We start from the raw sequence: 18,967 nt of genomic DNA, 5'->3' as shown, positions 1-18,967 counted from the left end.
GCTGGCGGAGATCTGGGGAAGGAAGGGGGCTGTTGAGGGCAGGGGGAGGGGCTGGGGGGCTGGAGAAAGGAGGTGGCTGAGGAGGGCGGGGGGGCATGCTTTCACTGTAGTCAACAGGTCCCCCAGGAACCACACGCTGGCTGGGGGTTGTGGCCTGGGACGCTTGGGGGGGGGGGGTATGCTGAGGGGGAGAGGCAGGGCCATTGGTGGGGTCCCTTTGAACCAGGTCTTTTACTTGCTGCTAAAACCAGCTCCCTGCTACAGGCCGTATGACCCCCCCGGCTCCCCAGAGCAGACGGATGGGTGGGAGCTACCTAGCGGGAGTGGGGGGGGGGCTACATGTCTTCTCTCCTCCTTGTGCCAGTTTTTCCGGGCTGGAGGCCTCTTTGGGAATTCGGTCCCAGAGCCTCCAGGGCAGGGGAAGGGGGATCTAGGGGGCGGAGAGCGAAGGGGGCAGGTAGAGGTGGAGGAGGGTGTGGGGGGAGGGGAGAAGGAAGGGGACCGGGAGGTAGGTTGGAGAGGCAAAGCGACCAGGGGAATTGGGAGGCAGGGGGCCAAGGAGGGCCGGGATGAGGGAGGAGCTTGGGGGGTGAAGAGGTGGTGGAATGGAGGTTGGGGGGCAGGGTGAGGGTTGGGGCAGAGGCCAGGCAGGGGAGGGTGGGATAGGAGGCAGGTGGAGGAGGGATCGGGACCCCTCACCTTGGTGGAGCCATTGGCATACATCTGGATCATGTTCTCTGCCCCCTGCTTCACCTTCAACTCAATGTTCAGCTGCTTCTCCAGCCCGGCCAGACGGTGCTTGTTGGCGGCCGAGCGGCTCAGGCTGTTGGGTGACTGGGGGACATCTGCAAGGGGGGAGGGGGAAGGGTCAGCAGTGCCCGGCAGGGGGTGGCCCTGCCCCTCCAGGACCCAGGAGCCCAGGGCAGGGCTAGCAGGGGGCTACGGGTCAGGATTGAGGGGCATCAGCAGAGCCAAGGTGTCTAATCCCTGCTGGGGGGGTGTCGTGCCCCCTGAATTGGGGGGGCTGGATGAGGAGGGGGAGGGGCACTCTCACCGATCTGCCCCCATCTCTGCTGGCAGGTCCCTCACTGCGGCACCCCAGCTCTGCCAATGCCCCTCAATCCTGACCGGCAGCTCCCTGCCAGCCCGGGGCTCCCCACACGTAGGCTATCTGGGGGGTCTGGCTCGCTGTCCAGAGGGAGTTTGACTTAGGGCCACATTTAAACCCAGGGCCCTAAAGACAAAGAACCATCCCTGCCCCAGGTGCCTTTACCCTGCAGGCATGGGGGAGGGAAGCCCCAGTATCTGGCTCTTGGGGAAGAGTTGCTGGGAGCTGAGACAAGAGGTTTCTCTCCTTCACTTGGATCAATGCACCTAAAACATCTCATTGAGCAGAGAGGGCCAAATCCCCCTGTGCATGGGCTGAGCCCTGCCATGCCCCACCCCAGAGGCAGCTGCATTTTTTGCGCCAGGCAGGGAATCACACAAATGTCAGGCTCAAAGGGACCTTGAGAGGTCACCTAGTCCATCCCCCTGTTCTGCAGCAGGGCCAAGTAACCCTAGCCCGTACCTGACAGGGGTTGGTCTAAATTGTTCTTACAAACCTCCAATAACAGGGATTCCACAACCGCCCTCGGTCACCTATTCCAGAGCCGAACTCCCCTTGGAGTTAGAAAGTTTTGCCTAATATCCAACCGAAATCTCCCTGCTGCAGATTAAACCCATTGCCTCTCGTCCTACCCCCCAGGGACACGGAGAACAACTGATCCCTGTCTTCTTTGTAACAACCCTTAGCATATTTGAAGACTGTTCTCAGGTCCCCCTCAGTCGCCTTTTCTCAGGCTAAACATGCCCAGGTTTGAACCTTTCCTCACAGATCCGGTTTGCTAAACCTTCGATCATGTTTGGTGCTCTCCTCTGGCCTCTCTGCAACATGTCCACATCTTCCCTAAAGCGCGACACCCAGAACTGGACACGGGACTCCAGCTGAGGCCTCCCCAGTGCTGAGAAGAGTGGGACAGTCACCTCCTGTGTCTTATATACGACACTCCTGTTAATACACCCCAGAATGAGATCAGCCTTTTTCACACTGTTGACTCGTATTCGATTTGCGATCTGCTGTAACCCCAGCTCCTTTCCAGCACTTTGACTGCCTAGCCAGGTATTCCCCGTTTTCTGGTTGTGCGTTCGATTTTTCCTTCCTGAGTGAAGTACTTTGCACTTGTCTTTACTGAATTTCATCTTGTTGATTTCAGGCCAATTCTCCAATGTGTCACGGTCGTTTTGAATTCCAATCCTGGCCTCCACAATGCTAGCAGCCCCTCCCAGCCTGGTGTCAGACGCAAGTTTTATCAGCACACTCTGCACTCCGTTACCCAATTCATTAATGAGAATATTGACTAGAACTGGGCCCAGGACTGACCCCTGCGGGACCTGCTAGACACACCTTCCCGGTCTGACTGCGAACCATTGAGAGCTGCTCTTTGAGTAGGGTATTTCAATCAGTTGTGCACCCACCTTATAGTATTTGTATCTAGACCACATTTCCCTAGTTTGCGTATGAAAATGTCACGTGGGACTGTGTCAAAAGCCTCACTAAAATCAAACCGTATCACATCTACTGCTTCCCCCCATCCACTTGGCCAGTAACCCTGACAGAGAAGGAAATTAGATTAGTTTGGCATGATTTGTTCTTGACAAATCCATGCTGCCTATTCCTCTTAACCCTACTGTGCTCTACCTGCTTACAAACTGATTGGTTAATAATTTGTTCCAGTGTCTTTCCAGCTAGCGAAGTCAGGCTGATCGGGTTCTCTGTTCCCCTTTTAAAAGACAAGTTCTATGTTTGCCTTTCTCCCTCCTCTGGGACCTCATCGGCCCTCCAGGAGTTCTCAGAGATAATTGCTAATGGTGGTGCGATTGCTGCTGTTAGTTCCTGAAATAGGACGAACTGCACTGGGCCCTGCCGACTTGAACACACCTAACATCGAAATATTCTTTAACCTGATCATTCCCTAGATTGGCTTGTGTTCCTTCCCCCTGGTGGTTAATATTAATTGTGCTGAGTGTCTGCTCTCCATTAACCTTTTTAATGAAGACTGAAGCAAAACAGGCATTAAACGCCTCAGCTTTCTTGACGCCATTGGTTGTTTGCTCTCCTTCCCCGCTTTCCTTCGTCCGTCTCTCGCTCCTAATGGATTTAAAGGATCTCTTCTTACTGCTGTTTATGTCCCTTGCTGGGTGTAACTCATTTTGTGCCTTAGCCTCTCTGATATCGTCCCTATAAGCTTGTGCTGTGTTTTTGTTCTCCTGATCAATCTGTCCCTGTTCCCATTTCTTGTAGGTTTCCTTTTTGATTCTCAAGTCATTAGAGAGTCCCTGAAGGAGCCATCTTGGCCTCTCCCTATTCTTCCTCTCTTGCCTTGGCCTTGGGCTGGTTTGCAGTTGTGCCTTTAACACTGCCTCTTTGACAAACTGCTCGACTCCTTCATCCTGGAGATTTTCTCTTGATCGCCCTTATTCTGCTGTTCTCTTTCCTCAGGGTCCTGAAAGCTGTCATTTCCCGATCGCTTCCACCCAAATCGCCTTCAGACGCAAAACCAATTCGGTCAGAATCCCGGGCTGCTCACCCTCCACTCCCCTGTCACTTCCTCCGCTTCGTGGAACAGACAGCTGGCCCCAGCACATCCCAACAGTTGCCTGGAAATTCTGCGCTTTGCCGTGTGCCGGAGGTGACGTCCCCATTCCGACCAGAGCGTGTGTTTGGATAGTTCTGTTATTCCTTCTAGAAATACCTCCTCCCCCGGGTTGGGTGGTTTAGAGGAGCCCCCCCACCAGGACAGCGCCCCCCCCTCCCCCCCACTTTATCTTTACCCAGAGACTCTCAACTGGTCTGACAGCCGCCTCCTGCTGGCCCTCAGAGCCAGCCTATGTATTCTTGTGTAATGCACCAGCTTCCTTTCCCCCCCGCCTGGCCTTCCTGAACAGGCTGTACCCCCATCCCCATGTCCCAGTCACGAGACTTATCCCACCACGTCTCTCTGATGCCGATTAAGTCATAATGAAGCAGACGGACTTTCTCGGGGTGGGGGGGGCACTCGGGGCTGCTGGGCTGGGAGGGGCTGTAGCAGGCGCCGGATAATTTGTTTTTCTAGCTCAATAGAGGAAGCAGCCGTGTCGCTTCCTGCCTCGGACCCCCCAGCTCGCGCCGCGATTCGCTGCTGGGGCAGGTGGCATGTGGCGGCTTCCTGTTATGAAATCCCAGTCGTTGGTACAGCCCTGGCACCGCACAGGGGCCTGGCACTCAGGGAGCTCAGGTCAGACACCGAGGGGGGTCAATTCCCAGCTAGATGGGGAGGAGGGAGCTAGTGAAAATGCTCCTGGGGGGGGGGGGGGGAGAACTGTGGCTGTGACCCACAGGGTCTGCACTGCCCCCTAACCCTCCATGGGGCCATCTCAGCAATGCAGCCTGGATCCCCATGGCAGAGCAGTTCATTGGGCCCATCTGCTAGCTACCGTAGAGGCAGGCAAATCCCCACAGGGATGGGGGAATCCACTCCCAAGGCCGAGCCCTCCTGCCCCCGACAGCTGGAGAGCTGTACAAAGAGCGGCCCCACCCCAGAGGTGGCTGCATCTTGGCACAAGTGCTAACACTATGACACCACACCACGGGGTGGGGGTGGGGGCTCCCTGCCAATCCTGCGGGTGTTCAGAGGCCTCCATTCCAGCCCCAGACAACCCCCCCAGCCTGTTTGAATCCTGGTTAACCTAGTGCCAATAACCTAGTGTCAGGAAGCTCCACCGGCCATTGCTGCCGGGCGATGGAGACTCCCCTGGGTTCTGTTCAGCATTTGCTGCCTTGTGGTTCCCTTCCCTGCTTCTTGCGTCGCATCTCAGGAAGAAGAGCAGTGCCCAGCCCCCTGATGAACCCCGGCCACTAGTGGGGGTCCGCCTGGCACCTGCCTCCTCTCCAGGACAGCCCTGAGCTAGCTGCATCCCAAGCCCTCCTAGCACTCGGAGCACTGAGCCTTTACCCTGCAGGCGTGGGGGGGGATCCCCAGTATCTGGTTCTTGGGGGAGAGTTGCTGGGAGCTGAGACAGGAGGTTTCTCTCCTTCACTTGGCTCAATGCACCTAAACCATCTCATTGGGCCCCCTAGCATGGACCCCCGTATGACCCCCATGTCCTCCAGCAATGACCCCTGCTCCCTGCCCCCCAGGCCCGCCATGCCCCTGCCCCCTGACCTCCGCTCTCCTCGGGCTCCTTGACCATGATGTGGGCGTCCAGGTGCTGCAGCCGGCAGTGCAGCTGGCGCAGTTTGCGGTCGGAGCCGCGCAGCAGGCTCTCCACGCTGGCCAGGTTGCGGCGGTCGGTGGTGGCCCGGCGCAGGTTCTCCGCCCCCTCCTTGATCTTCAGCTCCTTGCGGATCTCGCGCCGGATCCGCTCCTTCTCCTCGTCCAGGCGCAGCTGGACGCTGCTGGCCGCCAGGTCGGGGCTGGGATCGAGCGCCAGCTGCTCCAGGACCGACCAGCTCGGCTCGCCCTGCGGGGGAGAGCGCGGGTGAAGGGCCTGCAGCGCCTGGCCCTGCCCCACCTCCATGGCTGCCCCCCGATAGCCCCCTCCCTGCCGCCACAGCTGTCCCCCAACAGCCCCCCTCCTGCCTCCCACCTCCACGGCTGCCCCGACAACCCCCTCCCTGCCACCCACCTCTATGGCTGCCCTGCAACAGCCTCCACCCCTGACAGCCCCCTACCCGCCCCCCACCTGCCCCTCTAGACTCCTGCATCTGCTGGCCCAACGGCCCCTCAATTCCCCCCAAGCTCACAGCCTCCCCCGCCCCATCCCAGCCCCCTGTCCTGAGCTCAGTCGGGGTCTGGGCAGCACCCGGCACTATGGGGGGGGGGCTGATCTTGGTTAGGGTCTGGGCAGTGACCAAGGAGGGGGGATGATCTCAGTTGGGGCCTGTAGGTCCTACTATAATATGGACAATACCAGCTCATCTCTGGGCACAGAGACGGCTGGGCGAGGGTCTCTGGGGGGGGTCAGGCGGGGGGGTCCTCTGGAAATCTGCGTCCAGGATCCTCCCAGGTAGCCCAGCTGGCTCCCGGCCCCCCTGCCAGGGCCTGGCAGCTGGTTTTCCCGTTGCCCGTGGGATTCCCACCCCTCCCGGCACTCAGTAATCAGCCCTAGCGCTGCAGCCCCCAACCCCCCGGGACCTGGCACAGCCGGGGGGGAGGCTCCTTAGTGAACAACGCGCCACCCCGGAGCCGCCACGGCCTCTCGGGGAGCAGCAGGGGGGCCGGCTAGAAGATGGCGGCGTGGGGGCCTAGGTGGGGGCGGAACCCTGTCCCTTCCTGTCCGCCCCTCCCCCCTCAGCCGTTTGCAGGCAGCTGGCGCAGTAGCAGAAAGGCACCGTGCCCCTTGCATGGTGCCCCCCAAGTACCACCTCCGCCCTGGTTCCCATCCCCCACCAGGCCCGCACGGTGCCCTGCCTTGCAGAGCCATATTTTATTTTCTGGGAGGGGGGTTGGCTGATTCCCCTCCTAGGGGGCTGCCCACAGCCCCTTTGCCAGGCGGGCCACCCTCTCCGTCTCCACTGTGCCAGGGCAGCGGGACGGGGACAATTCGTGCCCCCCTCTGGGGCTCCCACCCGGCCGAGTACCTCCAGATCGTGCTCAGAGCAGGAGTCTGACTCGGAGAGCGACATCCTGGCCCCGGGGGGATCCAGGCCGGGCCCCCCGTCCGTCCTTGGGTCCGTGCGCTGGGCCACACCCGGCCTCCTGCTGCTCAGAGTCTATCCCCCCCGCCCCCCCCGTGTCACAAAACCACTTCCCCTTCCCGCGCCTCACAGCACTGCCTCCAGCCACCCGAGCACTGAGCACCGCAGGCTGGGCCTGGATCCACCCCGCCAAGCCTGGGCCAAAAGGGTTAATGGGGGAGGGGGAGACTCCCACAAGTGCAGCCCCCCAGAGCCAGACCCAGAGCTTGAGGCTGAACCCCAAATGCCCCCAGGGAGAACCTGCTGAGCTCCCGCCCACAGAGACCAAACGGCCCTACCCCTTATCCCTCCAGAAGCTCCCCGGACCATGCCTTGAGTGGCTGAAAACTGCACCCCCCAGGCAATGCTCCCCCCCACATGCTGCCCCCAACTCTGCACACAGGGCCCCTTGACACTGGCCAAGCTCCCCCTAGAAACACCCTGGGGCAGAGCCCTCTGGGCCCCAAAACTGGGATGTTCATCCAGGGATCCCAGCTGAACAGCCCCCGTGTCCTACCCCAGAGGTGTCTGCATCTCAGCACCGGGTGAGGGATCCCTGTATAGTCAGCCCCCGTGTCCCATGCCAGAGGTGTCTGCATCTCAGCACTGGGTGAGGGAATCCCTATATAGACAGCCCCCCTGTCCCACCCCAGAGGTGGCTGCATCTCAGCACCGGATGAGGGATCCCTATATAGACAGCCCCTGTGTCCCACCCCAGAGGTGGCTGCATCTCAGCGCCGGATGAGGGATCCCTATATAGACAGCCCCCGTGTCCCACCCCAGAGGCGCCTGGGGGGTGCACTCTCCCTTCACCCTGATCAACTCTGTACCAGAGACCCACCAGCCCTTTGCAGGCCCCGGCAGTCAGATTTCTCTTGTCCACCAACTCGGAGCCGGGACAGGACCCAGATCATGGGGGGCAGCTCCTTCCCCTTTTCTGGCCCTCTGCGAGCAGCTGTCGCAGCAGCTGCCCCCCACGTGCCACCCGAGCCGTGGGGGATGTTGAACAGACGCGGGGGAGGGAGGGGGCAGATTGGGTAACTCAGCACATCATGGCAGCCAGGCTAGGCCTCGTGCCCACCCCAGCTGGCCGCACCTTGTTGCACAAGAGCCCTACTGCCCTGTCCCCACCCCGGAGCTACAGACGGGCCCCCGTGCGACACAGGACGGGCTCAGCGCTGGGCACCGAGCTGGAACACAGGACACCTGGGTTCCATCCCCGGCTCTGCTGGGTGACCCTCCCCCCTCATTCCCTGCAGCACAGCGCCCCCTAGTGCCACCCCATTGAGCTGCTCACCCCACTCCCTGCAGCACAGCACCCCCTTGTGCCACACTGAGGCACCCCCTATTAAGCCCCCCACCCCAGAGCACCCCCTAGTGCCACGTGGGGGCATTGGGGCCAGCACAGACTGGAAGGCGAGAAAGCACCCCCGGCTGAGCCCCCACCCTGCAGCACCCCAGTGTCACGGGGGCTAACACTGACTCGAGTGGAGAGCGCCTCTGACACCTCTCCCTAGCCACTGGTCTGAGGTCTCCCACCCAGCGCCGGCCCCAGCACACGGCCCAAACAGCTGCAGCAGGCCCTGTTACTGCAGAGACTCAGCACCAGTAAAGTGGGGATGGGGGCCCTTCTGCCCCGGGGACTGGCCCCAGTTGCGACCCCGGGTGCTGCCGCCCCACACACTAGCTGACAAAGCCGGGGTCTGCGCTGGGGCAAGGGTCCAGCTGCACCGGTGCAAACAGCAGCCCGGGGCCTGCACAGGGGTGTCTCCAGGAGGTGAATCCCCGCACAGACCAGGCTGCAGTGAGTCACAGGAAGAGGCCGGAGTCGCTCCCAAATCCTGGCAGTTCCCGGAAAGGCCAGCAGGCCCGGGGCCAGCAGCCTGCAAGGGGCCAGCCCACGGCTGGCCGGGGTGAGTGGGAGCAAGAGGCGACCCCTCTGTGCTGCTCCATCGCTGCGCCACGGGAAGGGTTGGGACTCCCTGGGAACGGCCCCCGTGGCCTAGCATCCAAGGGCGCTGGCTGGGCAGCTCCACCCAGCGCTGGCATGCAGCCAGATCACAGGGTCGAAGCCTGGTCGGGAGATCTCCGGCTGCAGGAAACGAGAGCGGCTGACTCACTAGAGCTCCCCGGAGACGGTGCCGGCCTGGTGCAGCGCTGGGGGGCGCTGTGCTGCAGAGAGCTGGGCTAAGCAGGGGGCGCTGTGCTGCAGGGAGTGGGCAGAGGGCTCAGCAGGGGGCGCTCTCCCCAGACAGTCAGGGCTGACCCCAGTGCCATGCTAGGGGGGACCCACATCCCTCGGCTTGCAGCAGGGAGTCCCCAAGCCCCCAAGATGAAAGCTCGCTTTGGGAGTTCAGGTGCCTGATCTCCGGGGACAGGCGGAGGCTGGCTCAGCCCGTGACCGGAGAGATGAAGCCTTTTAAAAGAAGTGAAAATACGAGCTACCGGCTAGGAGGAACCGGCCCTGCCCTTGGCTGGCCGTATTCCCAACCCCGTGCCCGGAGCGGCTGGCAGGAAACCCGGCGGCCTGGTGATCTGGTTCCCTTCAGCAGACACCTCGTCCTTCGAGGAGCCCACCCAGCACATCTTCTCCAGCCAGCAGCTGCCCAATGCACCTTCCACCCTAACTCCCCCCGATCGGCCCCTGGTCTGCGAGTCACAGCGCTGGGGGGTTTGCCAAGGGAGCTGCGAGGCCGAGGGTCTGGCAACATCCAGGGGTATGTATTCCACCATAGCAGCCAACATGGGGCCGACAGCACCGCCTGGCTTGGATTCAAAAGGAGCCAATTGCTCCTGAGAAGCAGGGTACTCAACAGGAGGACTGGCCACCTGGAGGGCCCTGGGTTCCAGTCCCAGCTCTGCCACTGACTCGCTGGGTGACCTGGAGCAAGTCACTGCCTCTCCGTGCCTCAGTTTCCCCATCAGCACAATGGTGAGGACGATACAGACCCTGCTTCCTGCCGGCGGGGTTGGTAACTGGCTCATATCTGGGCAGTGCTAACGCACTGCGGAAGGGTTAAGTGTTGTCACCCACTGCGCTGAGCGGCAGCAGGGCGCCGGGCCCCACGGGGAGGTTTCCTCTTGGGGGAGGAATCGATGGTGCGGTGCCTGGGGAGTCCCTCAGTGTAACTAGTTTATTGTCACTGCCCCAGTCCTGGGGCAGAGGTGGGCACAACAGCATGCAGGGCAACCCTGGATCTCAGCCCTGCACTGACACCCGGTGCCCAGGGAGTGACTCTGCCCCAAGCACTGACTCTCGCTGGAGAGCCCCAGGCTGGGAGCAAACTCCCCTGCCGCTTGCAGCAGCTCCCCTGCGAAGCATGGGCATGTCAACGCCACCAGCAGCAAGTCTACCGAGGCTGAACACTCGCTCGCACACGAAGAGCATGTCAGGCTTTGTAACAGCGCCCCCTGCTGATGCCCCCCCGGGAACCATGCTCCAATTGCAAACCCTCACCCATGTGCAAAGACCCTGCTTGTGCCCAGCAGCCATCCCCGGGGCAACCCGTTCGCTGTTTCAGATTTTAGAGCCTGCCCCACGAATGTGTCATCTTGACCCCGTGGCTCCTTTCCCCTCCCCCGCTGGCGCCTTTAACGTTATTTAAAGAAACAGTGCGGCTAATCTGGCCTCACTCCCAGCATCCTGGCTTGTCCAGCCCCCACCAGAACCGGCTTCTCCAAAGCCCACAAGCTCCCAGTGCCCTGTTTACTCTGGAGCTCGACTGGGAACAGAGCTGTGGGAGCCAAGCCCGCCCGGGCCGGACAGCGCCTAGCACCACGAGGCCTGATTCCAGGTGCAGCTTTCAGGCGCAATCCCAATATAAACGGTATATGAGTCTGGATCCGCAGCGCACCGCGACAACTGAGCAGCAGGGGGTGCTGGCAGGACTGGGAGGGGCACTCGGCCTCGAGGAGGGGGAAGGGCAGGAGTTTGGCTGGCCAGTTGGTTCCTTGTGTGGGACAGAGGGCGGATGCTGGGATCCAGGCTGCATTAGCTGGACTGGTTCTTTAAATAACATCAGAGGCACGGCCGGGGCTGGGGCAGGGGATCTCTGTGTTCCTGGCCTTAGAGAAATTACATTTGAATAATAACCAGCATCCCAGGCAGGCTCCCGGGAGGAGGGGCAGGCCGGGCAGCTGTATGCAAACCAGCCTCACGCACAAGCTCCTTTGCAGCAGGACGAGCCGCCCAGACCCAGCGCTGAGGTCTGGGGGCCAGATTCCCTGTGGGCATAAAGGGGCACTGCCCCACTGCAGTCAATGGGGAGATCCCCAGCTAGTGCCGACCCGCCCTGGCTGCGCTGGGGTCAGTGGGGCCAGACCCCTGGCCGGCGCCGACCTGCCCGGGCTGCGCTGGGGTCCGTGGGGCCAGACCCCCTGGCAGGTGCCAACCCATCCGGGCTGTGTTGTTGCCCACATCACTGGACCTCTCACTGCTGAAGATCCAGCCTGGAAACTGCACGTGGAAGGCCCCAGCTGGACCCGCGGAGCCCCAAGCCCAGACCCCTGCAGGGACGCTCCGCTGGTGCCACTGGCCCCTGGAGCAGCTCGCACAGGGGAGCCACGGCCTGGGGGAGCAGCGATTTCATGGAACCCCAAGAGCAAACCGGGAGTCGCTGGTGCGGCAGCACGGGCACCAGACACCCCCTTCCCTCCGCCAGCCTTTCGGAGACCCAGGCTCTGCTGTCAGCCTCCGCGCTCCCCAGAGATGCAAACCCCACTGGCCCCGCTGGTCAACATTCCCTCGGCAGCTGCGGCTCCAGGGCGATTGTCGGGGCCGAGATCTGGGTTTGAACCCCCGTCCTCACCCTGATCTCCCGGGGGGGCAGCTGTCCCTACCCCCTCCTTTGCAGCAGCTGCTGCTGCCAGGAGACCGAGCTAGATGGGCCCCCAGCTGAGGCAGGGAGAATGGAGAAAACGTGCTGTACGGCAGGGCTGAGGGGCGCAGGACTCCTGGGTTCTATCCCCGGCTCAGGGAGGGGAGTGGGGTCTAGTGGGTTGGGGGGGGTTAGGAGCCAGGATTCCTGGGTTCTATCCACTGCTGGGTGACCACAGGCAAATGCCCTCTCTGCTCTGTGCCTCAGTTTCCTCTCCCACCTTCGGTCTATTCACTCTGAGTTCTCCAGGGCAGGCACTGCCTCTCACTGGGTCTGGGCAGCGCCTGGCACAATGGAGCCCTGGTTTCAGCTGGGGCATCTAGGTGCTACCATAATACACCTAATAACATGGCCTTGGTTAACCAGGCTGAGCCGAGCAGAGAGCAGCCAACTGGCCATCTGCCAAGCCCAGCATTTCCCACCCTGGGATCCCAAGCGGGTTTGGCTCCTGCCCCAGAGCCCCGTGTCTCTCTCCAACGCTACCCCGCAGCCCCACGGCCTGTGCTGGAAGCGCCCGCAGCATCTACTTCCACCCCCCTGCCCTCGGCTCACACGCAGGGCAACGGCTTCCAAATCGCTCTGTCCTGGGCACAGGCTCCCACAGCCCTTTACAGACCTCGACTGAGTCCCACAAGCAACCCCGGGGTCTGGGCCTATGATCCCTGCACTCACGGGGGGAGGAAACTGAGGCACAGAGAAATTGGCCTGAAGTTGTACTGGGAACCAGGGACACAACAGGGATTGGAACCCAGGAATCTTGATTCCCAGGCCTCTCCTCACTAACCACTAGACCCCACTCCCCTCCCAGGGCTGGGGATGGATGGAACCCAGGTGTTCTGGCTCCCCCCTCACGCCACCACTAAAACAACTAAACCCCAGTAAAACCTGTAATGGGGGTTGGTGCCCTGAGAGAGCAGAGCGGGATCTAAGATCATTATAGATCCCCATCACCATAGCATCTGGGCTCCTCACACCCCCTGTGGGCCAGGGTGGGGCTCTTACCCCCATTGTACAGATGGGGAAACTGAAGCACAGACTGGCTGAGTGACTTGGCAGAGGTCACTCTGGGAGTCTGTGGCAGAGCCAAGACTTGAACCAGATCTCCCAGGTCCCTTGTGCTCTAACCACTGGGCCACCCTTCCTCTCATTCAGTCACCCCATTGCCCCCAGCTCTGGCAGCACCCAATGAGTGGTGGCACGCAGCGATGGGGTGGGGGCTGCCTGGTGCTATCACTGACCCCAGTGCCCGTTGGTTGGGCCATGCCAGGCAGAGAGGGCCCAGGGTGCATTGCGCCCATGAGACCTGCGTGGCACTGAAGTCAGCGAGTGCCCATTTCCAGCCAGAGCGCATGGGGCCGTGCCTGTAATTCACCCCCTCCCAGGTCCATAGTCCTGGCACATTCGGTCTCGCTGCCAGGGGGTTACTGGCCCCTGGCCACTGCTGGGCCAATCCCCTGGCCACCCGCTTCCGTCGGACCGCGTCCAGTTCCCCCGTCAGCGTCTCTGGACAGCTGAGCCTCGAGCAGCACAAAGCAGCCATTCACCCTCCCTGGCCGCTGGCACCACGGGGCTCAGTGCCAGAGCCCCGATGGCGCGGGGGTGGGTGGGTGGGGGCGCTGCCCTGGCAGAGCGGAGAGGCGGGTGGAGGGGAGGAGAGCGGGAAGGCAACTCCCCGAGCTGAGAGAGCCGGCAGTTGGCAAGCTAGGAGGGGAACTTCATCTGAATTAATGCTACTGGGTATATAGATCTGAGCGAGATCCCATCGCGCCGGGCATTGCACAGACCCCTCCCCTCCCCCCAGACTGAGATCGGGGCCCCCGTCATGCCGGGCGCTGCACAGACCCCTCCCCTCCCCTCCCCTGACTGAGAAGGGGGCTCCCTGCAGGGACCCCAGTTGGGGCGTGCGTAGCACCCAGCAGACCAGGCTGGCTCCGGTTCAGGCCGACAGGAGCGACCGTCCCTCCCACCACCCCTGGTAACGGATTCAGGCTCTGAGCTCCAGAGAGCTGCCGACTCAGCTGGGGGGTGACAAGACCTGAATGCCTCCCAGCTCCACGGCCCGGGCGACCTGCCCCAGCTCGGCGGTGTCCCGGCCTGACCGAGGGGGTCTAGCTCCAAGCACGCCTGCTCCAAGGGCCCCGCTGTGGCACAAGGCGGATGGGGTATGGCTTGGGGGATCTACATCGGGGCACTCCAGCATCCCCACCCCCAATGCCTCTGAGAGCCAGAAAACGAGTTCTAGAAATAGTGGCTCCAGCTGCAGCCCCGTTCAATTGGGCTGTGCCTCCCCCTCCCCCGCGCTGCCCGCCACCGAACCGAACCGGAGCAGGGGTTAGATCGGCCCGAACGTGGCTCTGCAGAGCCCCACGAGGGCTGGGTCGGGGTCAATCCGGAATCCCCCTCAGCAAGGTAGTGCAGAAGCCGAGGGAGCCGCGGGGTCTGTCTGCGTCCAGCAGCCCCCATGGATTCACTGCAGCCGGGCCAGCGCACTGGGATTTAACCCTTTAGGGCACCTAGCCCAGCCTTGGGAGACATCACTGCCCCCGGCGTATTTCTAGGGCGCGAGCAGATCCCCGCTCAGCCAGCGTGTCAGCACACTCTGTCCTCTCCTCCGCTCAGATCTGCTCCCCGCAGCCCTTCTCTGCAGCCGACCACCCACCCAGCTGCAGGTCGCCTTTAACAGGAGTCCCCGGGGTGGGGAGCAGCTTCCTTCCCAGGGCCCTGCCCCGGCACTGGCACGTGTGGGACACAGGACGTGATTTAAAGGGCCAGTGCCCCTTGCTCGGTGCAGGGTCTCATGGTGTGTGGCAGAGCCACACCAGGCAGCCAGCGCAAGGCGTGTGCGGAGGGCCCTTTGACAGAACGGAGGCAGTTTTCACCAGTGCAAAGGGAATTCACAAGTCCCAGCGTGGCTGAGTGGTCAGATCGCTGCCCCGGGACTCAGTTTCCGGCCCGGCCACTGGGTGACCCTGGGCAAGTCACCTTGGGCAAGTCACCCCCCGTGCCTCGATTTCCCCATCTGTAAACTGGGGGAAACAATGCTTTAGAAAGCGTCCTGAGGTCTACGGACGTTACTATTGTCACCGTGCACTGGTGCAAATGAACCACCCCAGGGACCTGCTAGTGCGACCCACAAGCCTGTTCCTGTGACACCCCCACCCTGATGCAAGAGGGGGAGGCAGAGAGGTCTTGGGAGGGGGTTTAGTACCAGCCTCTCACAGAGTCCAGGCCAGATGGGAGAGACGGGATCTCGGCTGGGAACCCCCCTGGCATGTGCCCGGAGCTGGTCGGGAATTTGGGGGGGATCGGGAGCACTGGGAGGCAGCACCAGCATGGGCGACAGCTGCAGCAATGCCGGCTCCCCTCTGCCAAAGGCTTTGGGGGAGCAGAGGGGCCGGAGCCACCACGTGACAAGGCAACAGCTGTTCCGGGCCTGACGCGACTGGGAGCAGGCTGGCGCCGCTGGAGAAAGGAGGGGCTGGCGGGTCAAGGCCAGAGGATCTGGGTGCGATTCCCGGCTCTGCCAACCTCACTGTGACCGTGGCCATGTGGTGCAGGAACCGGGGCCAAGGAGCCGGCCTTTGTCTACGAGGACTGGAAGCAATACGAGGTAGAGACTGTCTCTCATGCAGGGTCCCTGCAGCTCCCGGCCTGGTGAGGGGTGTGCGTGTGTGTCAGTAGCATTTCGATGGCAGCATAATATAAATAAAAGCAATGCCTGGCCAAAGCGTGAAGGGAGACCGACTTCCTTTCTCCTACAAGGGAGTCAGGGGGGTGCTAAGAGGGGTCGTACCCGCCCGCCCCCGGAGATCCACAAGGCAGGGGAGCCTGCAGGGCTGAGAGACCCTCTCCCCAACCCAGGATCCATCACGTCCCCTCTCCCTGCCACTCTGGTAATGCTCGCCCAGCAGATCATCCGGCCGGTCCCCGGCTCCAGCGCCCTCTCCCCGACCCAGACACCCATCATCCCCTAGCATGAGCCAGTCCCGGGAGCTGCAGGCCCTGGCGCGCACACACACACCCTGCCTGCTGCCCTCCATCAATCACCAGCGCCGGCCTAGGCTAACCTGATCATTTCTCAAGGCCCTTTTCATTAAGGGGCTGCTGCCAAGATAGGAATCGAGTCAGCGTGAGGGCTGCTGGCTGGAGCTCAATGCCGGGATGGCGCCGGAGAGATAGGGACCGGGACGCTGCCTGGGACAACACCCAGGGTGCCTCAGTGCAGCCCGAGGGGGCGCTGTACTGCAGGGAGCAGAGCTCAGTTGGGTGCGCCCTCCCATCAGTGCTGGCCCCAATGCCCCAGGGCGGCACTAAGGGGCGCTGTGCTGCAGGGAGCGGGGCTCAGGGCTCAGCAGGAGGCGCCCTCCCATCAGCGCTGGCCCCAATGCCCCAGGGCAGCACTAAGGGGCGCTGTGCTGCAGGGAGCGGGGGTCAGGGCTCAGCAGGGGGCGCCCTCCCATCAGCGCTGGCCCCAATGCCCCAAGGCGGCACTAGGGGGCGCTGTGCTGCAGGGAGCGGGGCTCAGGGCTCAGCAGGAGGCGCCCTCCCATCAGCGCTGGCCCCAATGCCCCAAGGCGGCACTAGGGGGCGCTGTGTTGCAGGGAGTGGGGGGTCAGGGCTCAGCAGGGGGCGCCCTCCCATCAGTGCTGGCCCCAGAGCCCCAGGGCGGCACTAAGGGGCGCTGTGCTGCAGGGAGTGGGGATCAGGGCTCAGCAGGGGGCGCTCTCCCTTTGTTTCCAATGGGAGCCCAGTCACATTGCAGGGACCCAAGCGGCCTCGCCAACCGCTTGTACCATAACTCAATGAGTGGTGCCACCTAGGTACTCATTGCACTCTCGTCCACCGGGCATCTGAGCGCCAGTACGGTTATAACAGCACTGGGCACTATGCCCAGCACAAGGGGGGCAAAGTGCACTGCGAAGAGCACGCCCGCAGGCCAGGCTTCAGAACCCCCATTGCACAGACGGGGAGACTGAGGCAGAGAGACAGGAGTCACCTGCTAACAGTGACAGAGCCAGGAATTGAACCCAGGAGTCTTGGCTCCCAGCCCCACCCTGCTCTAGGCCACTAATCAGCGGCAGCCCAGACAGAGAGAGCTCCCCGATGCTGGCTGCACGGCTCAGCCCCGCGGGGACCCCCTCCAGATGGAGAAAGGGAGGCTCGCTCCCCGTGAGCCATTCAGCTCCGAGGGGCCCGGTTAGCACCCATTGCCATGGTGACGGGCCTGTCCCTCTGGGAACTGGGCTGAGACCCGGCAAACTCATCTTACAGGGGGGTGGGGAAGGGCCGCGGAGCAGAGTGCAAGGGGGAGAGAGAGAGAAGAGGAGCGGGCCCAGTCCGGCCCAACCGCCTGTGCCCCCCCGTGCGACTGGGTGTGAGGGGCAGCTACAGACAGACAGCCACAGTCTGCTGCCATGACCCTGACTCCAGGGCAGGGCCTAGCTGTGCTCCACAGCGCATGGGCAGCGGCCCAGAGAAGGGCACAAGACTCCCAGTTCTTATCCCACTCCAGGCAGGTCCTGACTCCCAGGTCTTATCCCACTCCCTGCTGCTCTGTGCCTCAGTTTCCCCATCTAACACAGGAGGAAACTCAGCCCCCACCAAGCCAGGCCTGGTGCCACTCATACCAGACAAGGCGGAGGGGAAGGGGTTAAGTGGCTCCGGCTGCCGGCTCTGCACAGCGGCTCCGCCCAAGTGCCAGGCCCCAAGGCCGGTTCCCACGTTGGTCATTCAGAGGGGCTGGGTGCTGGGAACTCCCTGCCTGCTTCCCCCTCCCCCCCCCACCCCGCCACTGGGCTCCCAGTGCCATGGGAGTCACACGCCCCTGCTCCTTCCTCCCAGCTGCTCTACCCGCTCCGAGTTCTGGCTCTGCAATGCCTGGGGGGGGGGGGGCGGAACGGGGGGGGCCTGGGCCATATAGAGTCATATGGGCCCTGCAGGGTTAGAGCGCAGGCAGAGTGAAGGCGTGTTCACAGCCTCTGCTCGGGCACAGGCTGCACAGTGGGCATGCAGTGGTGTCTAGTGGTTAGAGCAGGGGGGGGGTTGGAGAGGGGACTGGTGTTGGGTGGGGGAGAGCCAGGACTCCTGGATTCTATCCCCAGCTCTGGGAAGGGAGTGGGAACTAGTGGTTAGAGTGGGAGAAGCTGGGGGCCAGGACTCCTGGGTTCTACCCCAGCTCAGGGTGGGCAGTTGTCCAGTAGTAAGCCACTTCATCTTGGTACCTCAGTTTCCTTCCCATCCTTAGGATAGATTTAGTAGCTGCCACCTCCCACTGGGATTGCAGGGGTTAACTGCGCCCATCCCCTCAGAGGTGCTTTTGGGGGGCCCCAGTGACCAGAGTCCCTGTCCCAATGCTTCAGCCCAGGGGAGGGACTTGCTGCCCAAAGCCACACAGGCAGGTGGGATGGTGCCTGGCTGATGTGGGGGCTTGAAAAGGGGGGGTCCAAGCCAGAGTGGGGGGATGGTGCTCACCTCAGTCCTACAGCAGCCCCCGAGGATGCCAAACCCCGGTATGAAAACCCCCACTAGGCTGTGCTTCCCCCAGGGTCAGGGCCAGCCGCTCCAGAAGCCAGGGGCTGTCAGCATTGGGGGGAGGGGGAATTGCTGACCCAGCACCCAGGTGGAGAGTTGCCTCCATCAGCCCCACATGTACCAAGACTCCTCACCCTGACCTCTTCCATCCCACAATCCTTTGCTCCCCGCATGCTGGCTCTACAAAGGAGGCCAACACTAGGGTTTAGCCCTTGCTGCAGTATCTGAGTGTCTCACGCTGCAGCAGATGGAGCCGCACAGCCTAGGGGAGTGGCACCCCCCTGTACAGATGCGGAAACTGAGGCACGGAGCAAGGAAGTGACTTGGCCAAAGCTGCACAGTGAGGCAGGGACTCAAACCCGGGTCGCCCTGGCCCCAGGCCAGTGCCCTCCACCAGACTTCCTCAATGCCATCCCAGAATCCTTTGCTCCATGGTTTTGTTAAGAAGCACTGAACCAGTGCTCTGGTTTAAAGAGGTTGCTCCTAGTATCCTAGTGCTTTTAGGTGTATTATGGTAGTGCATAGAGACACCCCCCCCAGAGATTGGGGCCTGTCACACTGGGCACTGCACAGGCTCCTCCCCTCCGCCCCAGACTGAGATTGGGGCCCCCATCATGCCATGCCAGGCACTGCACAGACCCCTCCCCTCCCCCCCCCCCAATGAGATACTGCTGGCCCAGATGAGCCTGCAAGAGAGAGGAGTAACCAGGGTCAGCACATCGCTATGGGGTGGGGGGACCAATTTGATTTACAATGGATATGGGGCAATCCCCTCCTATAGAGACATTGGCCCAGTGATTCA

General features: G+C 62.2%; 1 protein-coding gene across 2 annotated transcripts in view; it reads right to left on the bottom strand.

Moving 5' to 3' along the window:
• The window catches only part of PKN1 (protein kinase N1), a 47,499-nt gene that overhangs the window by 16,168 nt on the left and 12,364 nt on the right, over window positions 1–18,967 (bottom strand). Inside the window, exons 1-3 of one of the 2 annotated variants that reach the window (XM_054012466.1) lie at window positions 6,662–7,087; window positions 5,244–5,541; window positions 700–845 (exon numbers count right to left, since the gene is read on the bottom strand). In XM_054012466.1, the coding sequence (XP_053868441.1) occupies window positions 700–845; window positions 5,244–5,541; window positions 6,662–6,706 (489 nt within the window). In that variant the 5' untranslated portion in view covers window positions 6,707–7,087. Of the gene's footprint in view, window positions 1–699; window positions 846–5,243; window positions 5,542–6,661; window positions 7,088–18,967 lie in introns of those variants that run through there. The other variant, XM_054012467.1, reaches the window with a different exon arrangement.

The sequence above is a fragment of the Malaclemys terrapin genome, chromosome 23 (assembly GCF_027887155.1).
Source record: "Malaclemys terrapin pileata isolate rMalTer1 chromosome 23, rMalTer1.hap1, whole genome shotgun sequence".
Lineage (NCBI taxonomy): Eukaryota > Metazoa > Chordata > Testudines > Emydidae > Malaclemys > Malaclemys terrapin.
This window is presented reverse-complemented; position numbering and strand designations above follow the sequence as displayed.